Here is a 13,275-nt window from a genome sequence, read left to right on the forward strand (position 1 = left end):
TTAGTTGTAATTTATTGAATTTTACGCAATCCTATATAGATGAATGTGTGTATGTAGCCATGATTAGGGTAGTAGTGAAGAAGTAAAATCCTGATCTCCAGACATGTAATATTTGACGAGACTGAATTTCCATTCCCTGTCCTATTTTCAAACTTTACTAATGACCAAAGCCCTACCTGTGCTGTACCACATCAGCCCCACACCACATCAACCCAGTTCTTTAGACTTGCTCCACACCCAACAGCCCCTGCCTTTCAGCTCACAGCACAGCAGCCTCAATCCAGCACCATTCCCTTTCCTTCACACCCATCCTGTTCCAACCCAGCAGCTAGTGCACCCTCACCAACTCCCCCTTTCGAATCTCACACCTTAGAGCACACAACCAATACTACTAATGTTGATTCTTGTTCATTATCTAATAATACAGATATTTGCTCTTCTACTGCTGTGTTTTTCTCTTGTTCTGATGCAGGGTTAACTGAGACAAATGATCAGTCAACACCCACTCAGACACACCCCATGATCACTAGGTCACACGCAGGTATCTTCAAGCCAAAAGCGTATCATCTTCAACTCCAGAGTTCTTTACTGGACCTCATAGAGACTGAATCTGCCACGGTTGCTCAAGCACTATCCTCACCACACTGGAAGGCTGCCATGGATGAGGAATTTGGTGCGTTGATGAAGAACAATACCTGGTGATTGGTCCCTGAGACTGCTGACACAACAACAATTGGGTGCAAATGGGTTTTTTGGGTCAAACGGCAGGCTAATGGAAAGGTGAAAAAGTACAAGGCAAGGTTGGTTGCAAAGGGTTTTCATCAAAGAGAAGGATTGGACTATGATCAGGTGTTCATCCCAGTAGCTAAACCTACTACCGTAAGGACAGTTCTTCGCAGTTGCCATGACAAAGGGCTGGAAGGTCCGGCAGTTTGACTTTAACAATGCATTTCTCAATGGAGACTTGCATGAGATGGTCTATATGGTGCAGCCAGAAGGCTATGAGAACGGTCTGGTGTGGTATGTAAACTAGAGAAGGCGCTCTATGGGTTGAAACAAGCCCCACGAGCCTGGTACCTCAAGCTCAGCAGCACCTTATTCAGCTTTGGGTTCACCAGTACAACCTTGGATCCATGTCTCTTTGTGCGTTCCTGCTCGATGTCCACCACTTATCTCCTGGTCTATGTAGATGACATTCTCGTCACGGGCACCAGCGCCACTGAAATTGAAAGCTTAATTCAACAGTTGCATGCGGTATTCTCCCTCAAAGATCTAGGAGAAATGAGCTTCTTTCTCGGGGTCGAAGTGGTCAGGGACTCGCCGGATTCCCTTCTTCTCAAACAGTCCAAATACATCAAAGAGCTTTTAGGAAGAGCCAACATGCCAGATGCCAAACCAGTGCTAACTCCTATGCTCAGCAGTTCTAAGCTCACAGCAAGCATGGGATCTCCCTTCGAAAATCTCTCATTATACAGATCTGTGGTAGGGGGCTTTAGTATGCTACCATTACCAGACCTGAGATTGCTTATTCTGTCAGCAAGGTGTCCCAATACATGCATGCTCCATCAGATCTGCACTGAAAAGCAGTTAAGCGGATTCTTCGCTACCTGGTCGGGACAATTGATCTAGGGTTACAGATCCACAAGAGCCACACCCTAAGAATCATGGCTTTCAGTGATTCTGACTGGGCCACAGACACTGATGATCGCAAGTCCGTATCAGGATATTGTGTTTTCCTTGGCACGAATTTAGTTACCTGGTCGAGTAGGAAGCAGCGAATAGTCTCAAGGTCCAACACGGAGGCTGAATTTCGGGCGTTAGCTGATGCTATGACAGACACAATTTGGTTGTAAAAGTTACTACTAGAGATACGCTTACCACCTGGCCCAGCACCCACAATATTCTGTGACAACCAAAGCACAGTACTAATGACCCGAAATCCAGTTCTCCACTGTCGATCAAAACATTTTGAGATAGATCTACACTTTGTACAGAACAGAGTAGTGCAGCAACTAGCTCATATAGTTCACATACCCCTACAAGATCAGCTTGCGGATATACTGACTAAGTCACTGTCGCAGGCAGCTTTCCACAGTCTCAGGCCAAAGCTTTGAGTTGCCACAAACACACCAAGACGTCCCATAAGTTCAAGGGAGGATTTCAGTGAGGCTATACCAGGGAAGCAGTACCCCTCAGGTTAAGGAAGGATGTTCGGAGTAGCCTATAGGCAGTTAGTAGTTAGTGGCTTGGCACCAATTCTGTTATCTGAGTTCTGTTATCTGAGCTGTCAATCAGTTAGGAATATAGTTAGGAATATGGTGAGCTGGCATCAGTTTGTTACAGTCCTCACTATGCATAAATAGCAGATCACAGCTCAGTTTAGAAATCACTTATGTAACCCTAATTTCTAGAACTCTCTCTCTCAAATTCTGGAATTCTCTATGACTCTCACAATACTCTAACATCTTCTACTTCGTTCTGCTTTTTATCTGGTTCTCTGATACCTTTCAGTATAGTTAGTATGGAATAGGTCACTGGTGGAAATTTAAAACTCTCTTTTATTTCACTTGTCTTAGGTTATTACTACATAATTATTAGTTTGGAACTCTATCTAATTTGGTTATTTTACCCCTTTTAATTTTATAATTAGAATTTTTTTATATCAAATATGTTAAAACTAACGGAATAAGATTTTTCTCAATAATATGCAACTAAATATGTAATTACGTTCTTAATTATAAAATCTATAATTTATAAAAAAGTATCTATTTAAATTTAATATTTTTTATACTGAAAAGATCTAATTACAAAACTAAAAATAGTGTAAGAATTAAAAAAAAATATAGGCACCTATTTAAAAATTTAGTGACATTATAAGGACAGTTAAACTTTAAAAAACCAGTAAAAGATTTAAAATTATTTATTGATAATTGCGAACATATATTTTTTCTTCAGAGGCCTTGCCTTCTACTGCCTCGGTGAGTGAGTCATACCTTTCCTCCACTGGACGCTATCGTCCCGTATCTGAGGGAGGCTGGATTCGGTGACACGGTGTCTTTCAAAGACTTCACATTCGATAATGCCCTAATTACGGCATTCGTGGAGCAATGGCGTCCGGAGACCCACACATTTCATCTCCCGTGGGATGAGGTTACTATCACCCTGCAGGACGTTGCGTACCACCTAGGGCTACGCCCCCACGAGGACCCTGTTGGGGGGTGCTTCCGTGACTTTGGTAGGTGGTACCAGACGGAGACGTGGCAGTTGGTGGAGCGGCTCCTGGGTGCCAGGCCTCCAATGGCTCCACAATAGGCAGCATAGAGGAAGGAGTCGTTCACGCTGAAGCTCGTATGGCTGCAGGATCGTGTCCACCAGATGCCCGCTATGGACGACCCAAAGACCCTCCGACAGTATGCTAGATGCTATATCATGTTACTGATCGGAGGATATCTGATGATTGACAAGTCGAACAACTTGGTCCACATGCGATGGCTCTCACTTCTTCAGGACTTTGGGCAGTGCGGGCATTGTCTTAGTGCTTGGCCGTGCTGGCTTGGATGTACCAGTCACTATGCTTGGCGGCACACCGAGGCGTCACGGACATTGTTGGATGCACTCCACTATTGATGTCCTGGATATACTAGAGATTTCCTTAGTGGTGTCTACCGGATCGAGCGAACTACATGTATCCTATGGCTGTGAGGTAACAACTGTTTATGTCTTTATTTAGTTATGAGTTTGTAATTTCTTACGACCTTCTGCATAATGAACTGCTTTTATTGTTTTGATTGGTGTCAGGTTGGTTGGACTACAGTAGCAGAGCAGAGATCAGCATGAGGCCAGGCTCCTGCATTGGAGAGTATCGATCGACAGGTTACGATTTGATGAGGTTAGTACCATGCTTGACTGAACCACAATTTCATTTTTGTCCTTTATGTTGCATTCGTTTATAAGTACTAATTATTTGTTATGTCACGGTTCTTTCAGTTTGTATGGAGGGCGTATGATGACCCTGCTCTGCAGGCTCTGTGCCCTCCTTGGTTTGTCGAGGAGGAGGAGTGGGGGACATGGATGTCAGTCGTCCCTCTTGTCTGCTTCAATGTTGTGCAGTTTCACTAGGTTGACTGGGTGAAACGGCAGTTCAATGGAGAGCAGTAGGTGCCTGACACTCTAGTGAACCATGACAGGTATCGCTGAAATCTTATTTATCTTTGCTTTACTGGTTTTAGAGTTAAATTATTACAATATACATATGTGCCCCAGACAACCCCATCAGACTAGTTATTTGTCTGTGTTTGTTCTGACAGGCTCCTGGCCAGGGTGAGGATATGTGGTGGTTTGACAGACATCACGATTGGTACGAGGGATGGTGTACCAGTTTTCGTCCACGTCACAGGAACTCCATTATGAACATGTTCGACACCAGGCCGACGCAGGAGTATTACGATTGGTAGCATAGGGCTTGTCATGTTAGGTACCTGTTAGGCGAAGAGGTGTTGGAGGATTCGAGGCTCATCGAGTTACCCGCTGATGTACAGCCCACTGCCAGCTAGCTGAGGGACGATCTTTACCTTCCTCGGGGAGTGCCAGATCGGCGTAGGCGGGCGACTGAGGTTAGAACGATACCCGGCGACCTGCTCGAAGGGACAGGGGTGCTAGAGATCGAATACCGGGCGAGGGGGTTAGGAGGGAGAGGGTCAAGCCTCGTCGGGCGCGGCTGGATGTAGAGTCTGACGAGGAGGCAGAGTACGATCGACAGGAGGATCATGGAGACCTCCCGTCAGACAGGGAGGATACACCTGCACCTGCACCTCCTCCACCTCGACCAGCCCACGCACCGCATCTTCCACCTGGTTTAGGAGGACCGCAGCATCGGGCCATCTGGAACACATCACCACCCGGATGGCATGATCCAGGACCATCATGTAGCCATCAGGAGGAGCAGATGGTGAATGAGATATTCTTCGACAACGCCTTCTAGCTTCACACCGCTGATCCGCATCGATGCAGCGCCTAGCAGAGTCATTCTAGACTGGGAGAGAGCAGGGTGTCGGACAGTACCAGTATCCATCTGTTCCCGCATATACCTCGGTGTGGATGCCACAGATATCTCCTGCATCTAGATCGTCATACGCGGTGGGGTTCGTCCTGGTGCCCAGTATGCCACACCACCATTGTACGACTATGGTATGTTGCTGACCTCATCACGGCCTCTAGTTACCCTTCCGTCAAATCCACCGTCAGAAAGTGCACCTTGCGCCCTGGTGTACTCTTTTCTCTGACTTCATGGTTTTTTTCCGAAAAGAATTTTTCTGGAGGGGATTTTAATGAGGCACCACAACAAGGGCTAAGGATAAAAGAAATCCTTAGTAGCAAGAAAAGGTATATAAATATTTTTCTCTTATTGATAACTCATTTTCTATCAATTTTCTCATTCAAACACATTAATTTGACCTCGAAAAACTGCGAAAATCATTGCCCGACCTGAGTGGTCAGTAAGATGAAGCGACGAGGTACAAATTAATGTAAGAAGTTATGTAAGCTTCGTGGTCCAACCTTAAAAGAGTCGGGCCTAAAAACGAAATTCAAGAATAACTTGATAAACTCGACTACTTAAAGTCGGAATGCAAACAATTAAGGGAAAGTTAAATTTACAAGAGAAACGTCTAAAGAATGGCCGACTTACTTTACCGACGTCTTTTTCCACTTAATAAAAACCCAACATTTTCAAGGCAGCATCTAAAGCTACCAAAATGATTTACAATTAAGTCGTAAAAGGCAAAAATAAACTAAGCAGAGGATGATAAAAAAAAATACTCATTCATGCAAAAGAACCACCACATATGCGAGTAGTGGAAAAAGGTCTTTAAGCAAGGAGAAATAAAGTATTCCAACTACGACTATTACAAAACAAAAAATTTTTCATAAAGACCCACAAGCCGGGTCATTCAAAGCAATGAATTACAAAGGAAGGAGCTATTCTCCATTAGTAGCATCTTTAGGCTAAGTAGAGGAGGTCAGAATAGCTTCAGAAGGAGTAGGGAGTTTCTTAGGAGGAGGTATGATGGGCTCATCTTCCATCCGAGTTGGAAAGCTTTGAGAAGCTCCCTTAACTCGGACTTCTAAGGTCTTCGGGTCGGGCATGGGAGTATCCTCATCGTCCTTAGGTGCAGGAACAATCTTCCCATCAACCACAATGTTGTCGGGACTAATAAGGGAGAGGTCCGCCTCGAGAGCAACAACCCGAAATTGAGCCTTCAGGTTCTGCACCATCTCATCCATACCTTTATCTATGGTTGCCTCAAGCTCTGCATATTTATCTCTGGACTTAATAACTTCATCTACCAAGTCGAGCTTCTTTCCAAAGACCTAGATCCGTCACGTGATGCTACCGTCGCTTGAAGGGAGTTCGAAGAGAGAGAGAGAGAAAGAGAAAGAGAGAGAGAGAGATCGTTGCCATCGTTACTCCAACATTTACTGTCGCTGTCCTATTTTACCACTGTTATCAACATCGAAATTTGCTAGGCATATCATTAATAACAAAGAGGAAGATAGGGTTTATATTTTTTAATTATTAATTTTATAATTATTAAGGGTAAATTTATCGTTTTATTGACCAAAAAATAATTTTAATATTAATGATAATTTTAAACGAAAATATGTTATAAACAATTTTAATTTCAACTCTAAATTTTAGAAATTAAAAGAGTACCTATCCTAAAACTAAAAAATTACATTACAATCAGTACGATGATTATAATACAATAACATTTTTTTTAAATAAAAAACGGTAGAAAAAGGTAATCTGTGGTCTTGAAGCCCTCTGTATGGTGATTGGGTATCTTCATCCTTGCTAAATCAAATATTGAGTGGTTCGTTTTTTTTTATTCTTTTTATAAGTAGGTGTTTGATATAACAAAACTAGAAGGAACTGGCAAAAAGGCCATTTGTATACATACATCCCATCAATAAAATGAAAATATTAACATTATGCAACTAACTATTAAAATACATATTAAAATATATAATAAAAATATATAAAATAATATGTATAAATATAGTGAATGATTTTTTTATGTTTTATAAACAAAATGGACTATGATATGATATTGAGCCTACTTAATTAATTACAGGTAACGCTATAAAGTTACGAATCTAGAAATTAGATCTGTTATTAGTCTGGAACACTAGCCACAAAACATTTTACCCAGTGATTATGTAGCACTTAGCACATAACAATTCTTTTAGATAAGGGTCAAGAGTTTGAATTAATGTTTAAATTTATAGTTAGCATCTATCCTTTTAAATTAAAAGCAAGCACCTCTAATAAAAGTAAAGTAAAACCAAGAAGTGAGTCTTTTTTTCAATGATAGATACCCTGGAAAAATAAAATAATCCAGCACATAGGGCATAGCTTTCTTTCATTTTCGACAAATTTGACATAGAGTAGCAAGTAATAAGGTAGGAATCGCCACCATTCAAAAAGAAATTAGACAATGACCAATGACCTTGATGGACCATTTTTGGACCCATGCCACACTCACATTCATCACTCTTCACTCTTCACTCTTCACTCAACACCGTTCATTAGCAGCCTTTCGCTTCCATCAGCAGCCAATAAATCCACACACACTTTACCCATTTAATTAAATAGAAAAAAAATACACAATTAAAAAATTTAATTTTAATACACTATTAATATCAAATAATTTTATATTTATATCTAATTATATTAATTATCTTTTATATTAATTGTATAAATAATCATTTGAAAAACGAAATATAATTAAATAATTATATAAAATATTTTATATTATTACATTATCAAAATTAAAATTATAAAAAATACTATATAATATACATAATTTTTTTCCATGTCATTATTTGCTTTACATTTGTTAAAGTCAACAAGTTGCAAAGTGCAAATAGCAGGGAGGAAAAGGATTAGAGTGACACACACAAAACAAAAGCTTGTGCATGAATCCGAATCGGACGGTGGAGAATGAACAAGAGAAGAGACACACGTGTGAGTGGCGCAGGGGATGGCAAACTTGTTTCAGTTGGCCAATGACAAGAGAGAGAAATGGAGGGTGTGGTAATGATTTTTTATGAGAGAGAGAGAGAGAATGATAATATGATATTATGAGAATCAAAAACACCAAAAAGGACCGAGTTTGGGTTCCGAGATTGTTTGTTTAAGTGAAACACGACAAACCCAAAATACGTGTGCAACAGCAATACAACTCTGTGTTCCTCTCAACCTTGTCTTCTGTTATAGCATACCATAACCACAAACAACCATAGCCGAACCTCAAAAATCTAACCTTGGATTCCCAGCTTTCAGGTTCTCTTAGTTCCCACATAATCATTTTTATAGGTAAGTGCATAATCCATACACCCACTTTTGTAAATTTCAAAAAGTGTTGATTTTTGATTGTTGGGGTTAGGTGTCACTTGCTTATTGTTTTTGGGTTGGATTTATTTTTGGATAAGGTAAATTATTTTGAGCTCATATCTATTAATTTGGCAAATTTCTTTGTTCAAATCTGGAAGTGTGTTTTGATCTGTTCTGGTCAGAGATGTGTGTGTGTGTTGGGGTGTGGGTGTGGGTGAAATTCTGATTTTTTTTTTGTGACACTTGTCAATGTTTTTAACGGCGAATTCAGATTTGATGGCACCACTGAAATAGCTTAATGTTCAATGGATTCACATAATTGCCACGTATGTGTATATTTGTGTTCATTAGTTTTGCCGGCGGCTTCTGATGAAAACTTTTTAGGCCACTGCTTTTTTTTTTTTTTTTTTCCTTTATGTGGAGTTCTTTTAGGAGTTGGATATATTTTTAATAATAAATCTGATTTTTCCTTTTTTTGAAGTTATAAGATTGATTTTGCCGAATGTTGTATTTCTCATCCCATCTTATTTATTATGCCTAATTTAGCCTAAATATTGGTCTATTATTGGATAACCATGTTGCATTACTTCTATCTGTTTTTGTGTGATTTTGTCATTTCAACTTAGGTTCTTAGAGGATTAACAAGGAACCTGCTGTATATTTTGTCCAAATATGTTGGTAGTAATGATAATTGTCATTGGTTGTTATTGACAAAGGTACAAAGCTAGTTTCACTTGGAAGGAAGCTTTGAGTTCTATGTCTTCATCTTCTCCTGTTCTTCCAACACCACTGGATAACAAGTACATGAAACCCCCAGATTCGTTTCAGCTTTCGCCTATAAGAGAAATGACTGTGAATCCATCCCCCTTACAATCTACATCGTCGAATTCCAACACCAGAAGTACCGGACACACATTTTCGTCCCCTGGTGTTGTCTCTTTTTCTTCAGCTTCGCAGCATGAAAGGCAGCATCAACCTTCTTCCTTTGTTTCACAGACATTAGGTGAAGACAGTGTGTCTTCGGAGCTACATTCAGCATCATTCATTTCCCAGCCTCAAGAAAGCGACGAGATTTCCTGGGGACCGGATCCGTTCCAGGATATGCTTGGTTTCCCTGAAAATGTTTCTGTCCAGCATGATCAGGTGGAAAATGGTGCTTGTTATACAAACGATGACAATGTCAAACAATCTGATTTTGGGGAGTGGGTTGATAAGTTAATGTCAATTGATGATTCTTATGACCCAAATTGGAGTCAGCTCCTTGGTGATGATAATGAATCAGAACCAAAACCAAAGGTTGGTTTGTTTCTCTAACTGGTTTTTGCAGGTGGAAACTCAGATGTAGCCAACTTCACGTAAAGTTGATAACTAAGAGCCGTTAGATAAAAATTTAGTCAAATCATTCAAATCATTTAGTCAACTTCACGTGAAGTTGGTTTGTTTCTCCTTATTTTATTTTGTTTATGTTTATTGTATGTGTTCCGAAAACTTATCCTGGTCCTACCCTTTTGATGCAGCCCATCCAGCAGCAGAATGTACCATCTAAAGAAGTTAAAGGTCTTCCTAGTTCTCCATCAACTGCATCACAAACGAAGCCTCGAATGCGTTGGACACCAGAACTTCACGAGGCCTTTGTGGAAGCGGTGAATCAGCTTGGTGGCAGCGAGAGTATGTCTACTTCTCCATAGTCTCACAATGATGGACCTTTTCAGTTGATTTTTCTTGTTCATCTCATGATGTTAAATTGTTAATCAACATGCAGAGGCTACTCCCAAGGGGGTCTTGAACCTCATGAAAGTTAAGGGCCTTACGATCTACCATGTCAAAAGCCACCTACAGGTACATTCCATTTTCCTTCCACTTAAATAGCATGTGAGTAAATTTATTTAGGTGAATTCTAGTATGACTATGCTATAGTGACTATGGTGACTACGTAAGTATTGTTAAAATTAAAGTCACATTTTTTTTTATATTTTGTAACACTTTTTTTAAGTAACACTTTCTAAAAACCATTGTTTAATAATAAAAAAAGCGTTAAAATACCAGGTAGTCACTATAACATAGTCATACTAGAATGACCCATTTATTTAATCTAACACCTTTCATACATTATTTGTGACTGCAGAAGTATAGAACGGCCAGGTACAAACCTGAGACCCCAGAAGGTATGTGAAAGTTTACTTATCAGTTCTATCGTTCATATGTGAAAGCTTACCCAAAAGAAAAAGGAAAGATGTTTTGTTTGCAATATCAAATGCATCCTCTTTTTGCTTTGATCTTCATTACAGTTGCAAAGAAATTTTAAAAAACTGGAGGTAAAATTTGCTATTATCTGGTTAAAGAGTAAATAAAAACTTCTAAATAGCCAATCGAATAGTTTGGGTGAGAGTCTCATCATCTATATCTGCAGGAACTTCTGAGAAAAAGCTAAGTTCAATTGAAGAAATGAAATCTCTAGACTTGAAAACGTGAGTTCTTGTTCTCTCGAAACAATTATTTTGTGAGATTTATTGCCATTGAAATTAACAACAATTCTCACAAACAAGGCATGGGATTTTGGTTGCAGGAGTAAGGGGATTACCGAGGCATTGCGGTTGCAAATGGAACTCCAGAAGCGGCTTCACGAGCAACTTGAGGTAATTCGTTTGTACTCGAGACTGTGTTTCTGCACCTCAAGTCTTGTTGCTTTCTTTACTGCAAGTTTTGGCATATTATGATATTGTAGCTGTAATGTATAGATCCAAAGGAAGTTGCAGATTCAAATAGAAAACCAAGGGAAGCGCCTCCAGATGATGTTCGAGCAGCAGAGAGAGATGGGAGATAGCAAGTTTAAGGACTCCTCCTCTTCCTCCTTGGACGAGCCTTCCAATTCAGAAGCTCCAAAAGAGCAAAATGAGAAATTAGGAAGTGGAAGTTGCATAACGAAAGCCGGGCCAGGAGAAAGCTCTTGGGACGAAAGCACGAAGCAGGAAATGGCAGATGAAGCTCAAGTTAGTGTCCCACCACCCACAAAACGGGTCAAGACTTAAAAAGGATTGACAAAAGCAGAAGTGTTCTTTCCTTCCTGAGATGAAATGAATGAATGAATGAACTCTAGTGCTCATCTTTAATGATATATCCTCAAAATTGAACAGCAGCTAATGCTATGCATGGCTATGATTGTGGCTTCATTGTTTGGGAGATAAAATTTGCATTTGGAAATTGTTGTATATTCTTGAACCTGTTGAATCATTTAATCTAAATAGCATTTGTTTTATCGTTCATAATTGCCTTCTTTCTTAGCTGCTTACTGATTTCTTTTCCATGTGAATTGAGGACATGAAGGTCATTTTGGTGCAGATTCAGACAGAGGGGCTTTTCCAGGATGAAGGTTAATGCAACAGCCATAAATCATAGTGCAGAACAAAGTTCACTCTTCAGATTCTTTGCCACATCACTCTACAAGTTATTTGTACAAATTTCATTATTTGGATATACCAATATAAGTCGCCCTTAAGTTGAATCTTTTTATTTTGAGAATAAGGCTTTGTAAATAATAGGGTGATTTACATTAATAAATTGATTGGAGATTAATTTTACACAAATGTCCTAAACATATTTACATAAATCCAATTAGTCCAATTGGATTTAACATGTATCCAAGTAAATCAAATTGGTACTAAAGCAGGAGAGGCGTTGCATCATTTTTATTTCTTTTTAAAATTTTGAATAATAAAAACCTTTTCAAAATTAATTTTTAAAACATTTTCATTTTAATATCAAATTGTTTCATATTTGACAATTTTATCCTGATATAAGATTTGATGTGATTGATTTAGGATAAATTAGTAAAATAGTTTTGAGTAAAGTATCGTTTTTGTCTCTAATGTTTGGGGTAAGTTCCAAAGTTGCCCCTAACGTTTAAATCGTTCTATTTAAATTCGTAACGTTTTAAAATTGGCTCAATGTTGTCTTGCTGTTAGGGATCTATTAATAGAATTGACGACGGGACAAAATTGAGACGATTTTGAAACACTAGGAACGTAAATAGGACGAAAACATTGGGGACAAAAATGATACATAAAAATAAATTTTAATTTTATCCTTCAATAATATCAATTTTTTGTGGTACATAGTTATTCAATTATTTTTTAACTACATGTAAGTAAATTACACTTAATCATATTACTTTCATTCTAAATAAATTTACTTTTTTTTATATTTTACTTTTAAAGATTTTTACTCTTAACATTAAAGAATTTCAATATATTAGAGACAAAAGGTACAATTTATACTTTATTGTATATGTATCATTTTTTTCTTTTTCGCAAGTTTATGTATTAATCATTCTACAAACATTTCATGATGAGTAAAAAATTTTAAGAGTAAAATTATAAAAAAATAAATTTATTTAGAATAAAAGTAATGTGATTAAGTTTAATTTGCTTAGATGTGGTTAAAAAATAATTGAATAACTATGTACCATAAAAAATTGATATTATTGAAGGATAAAAATAAAATTTATTTTTATGTATCGTTTTTGTCTCTAACGTTTCAAAATCATGTCAATTTTGTCCCGCTGTCAATTCTGTTAACAAATCCCTAACGGCAAGACAACATATAGACTTATATAGGACGATGTTAGGAACAATTTCAGGACTTACTCCAATCGTTGAGGATAAAAACAATACTTTATTCAATAATTTTAATTTTTCATTAAAAATAAGTATGCATGATTTGATTAAGAAAAAGAGAATATTTTATTGTAAAAAGAGAATAAGTACATCAAAAAACGTTTTTATTCTTTTTTATTTTTTTATACATATTTTGTAATATGGATAGTAATAAATTGAACTAGGCGAATTAGATTTATTACTACATAAGTAAATCGAATTAAACTG

The 13,275-nt window shown here is 38.2% G+C and overlaps 1 protein-coding gene across 1 annotated transcript; it reads left to right on the plus strand.

Annotated features, from left to right (window-relative positions):
• Positions 1 to 7,949: 7,949 nt before the first annotated feature.
• On the plus strand, positions 7,950 to 11,661 carry LOC112758313 (protein PHR1-LIKE 1). Its single transcript, XM_025806941.3, has 8 exons — positions 7,950 to 8,377; positions 9,112 to 9,691; positions 9,913 to 10,063; positions 10,158 to 10,234; positions 10,521 to 10,560; positions 10,806 to 10,863; positions 10,962 to 11,031; positions 11,134 to 11,661. Exons 2-8 carry the CDS (start codon positions 9,152 to 9,154, stop codon positions 11,422 to 11,424), a joined length of 1,227 nt encoding a protein of 408 aa, XP_025662726.1. The 5' UTR covers positions 7,950 to 8,377; positions 9,112 to 9,151; the 3' UTR covers positions 11,425 to 11,661.
• Positions 11,662 to 13,275: the final 1,614 nt, after the last annotated feature.

Source organism: Arachis hypogaea, chromosome 16 (assembly GCF_003086295.3).
Source record: "Arachis hypogaea cultivar Tifrunner chromosome 16, arahy.Tifrunner.gnm2.J5K5, whole genome shotgun sequence".
Taxonomy (NCBI): Eukaryota; Viridiplantae; Streptophyta; class Magnoliopsida; order Fabales; family Fabaceae; genus Arachis; species Arachis hypogaea.

Excerpts from the sequence above, each read along its gene's own strand:
- LOC112758313 (XM_025806941.3), top strand. The coding sequence starts at position 9,152 with ATGTCTTCATCTTCTCCTGTTCTTCCAACACCACTGGATAACAAGTAC. Across the intron at positions 10,064-10,157 it reads TCAGCTTGGTGGCAGCGAGA|AGGCTACTCCCAAGGGGGTC; the intron begins GTATGTCTACTT and ends ATCAACATGCAG. Across the intron at positions 10,561-10,805 it reads CAAACCTGAGACCCCAGAAG|GAACTTCTGAGAAAAAGCTA; the intron begins GTATGTGAAAGT and ends CTATATCTGCAG.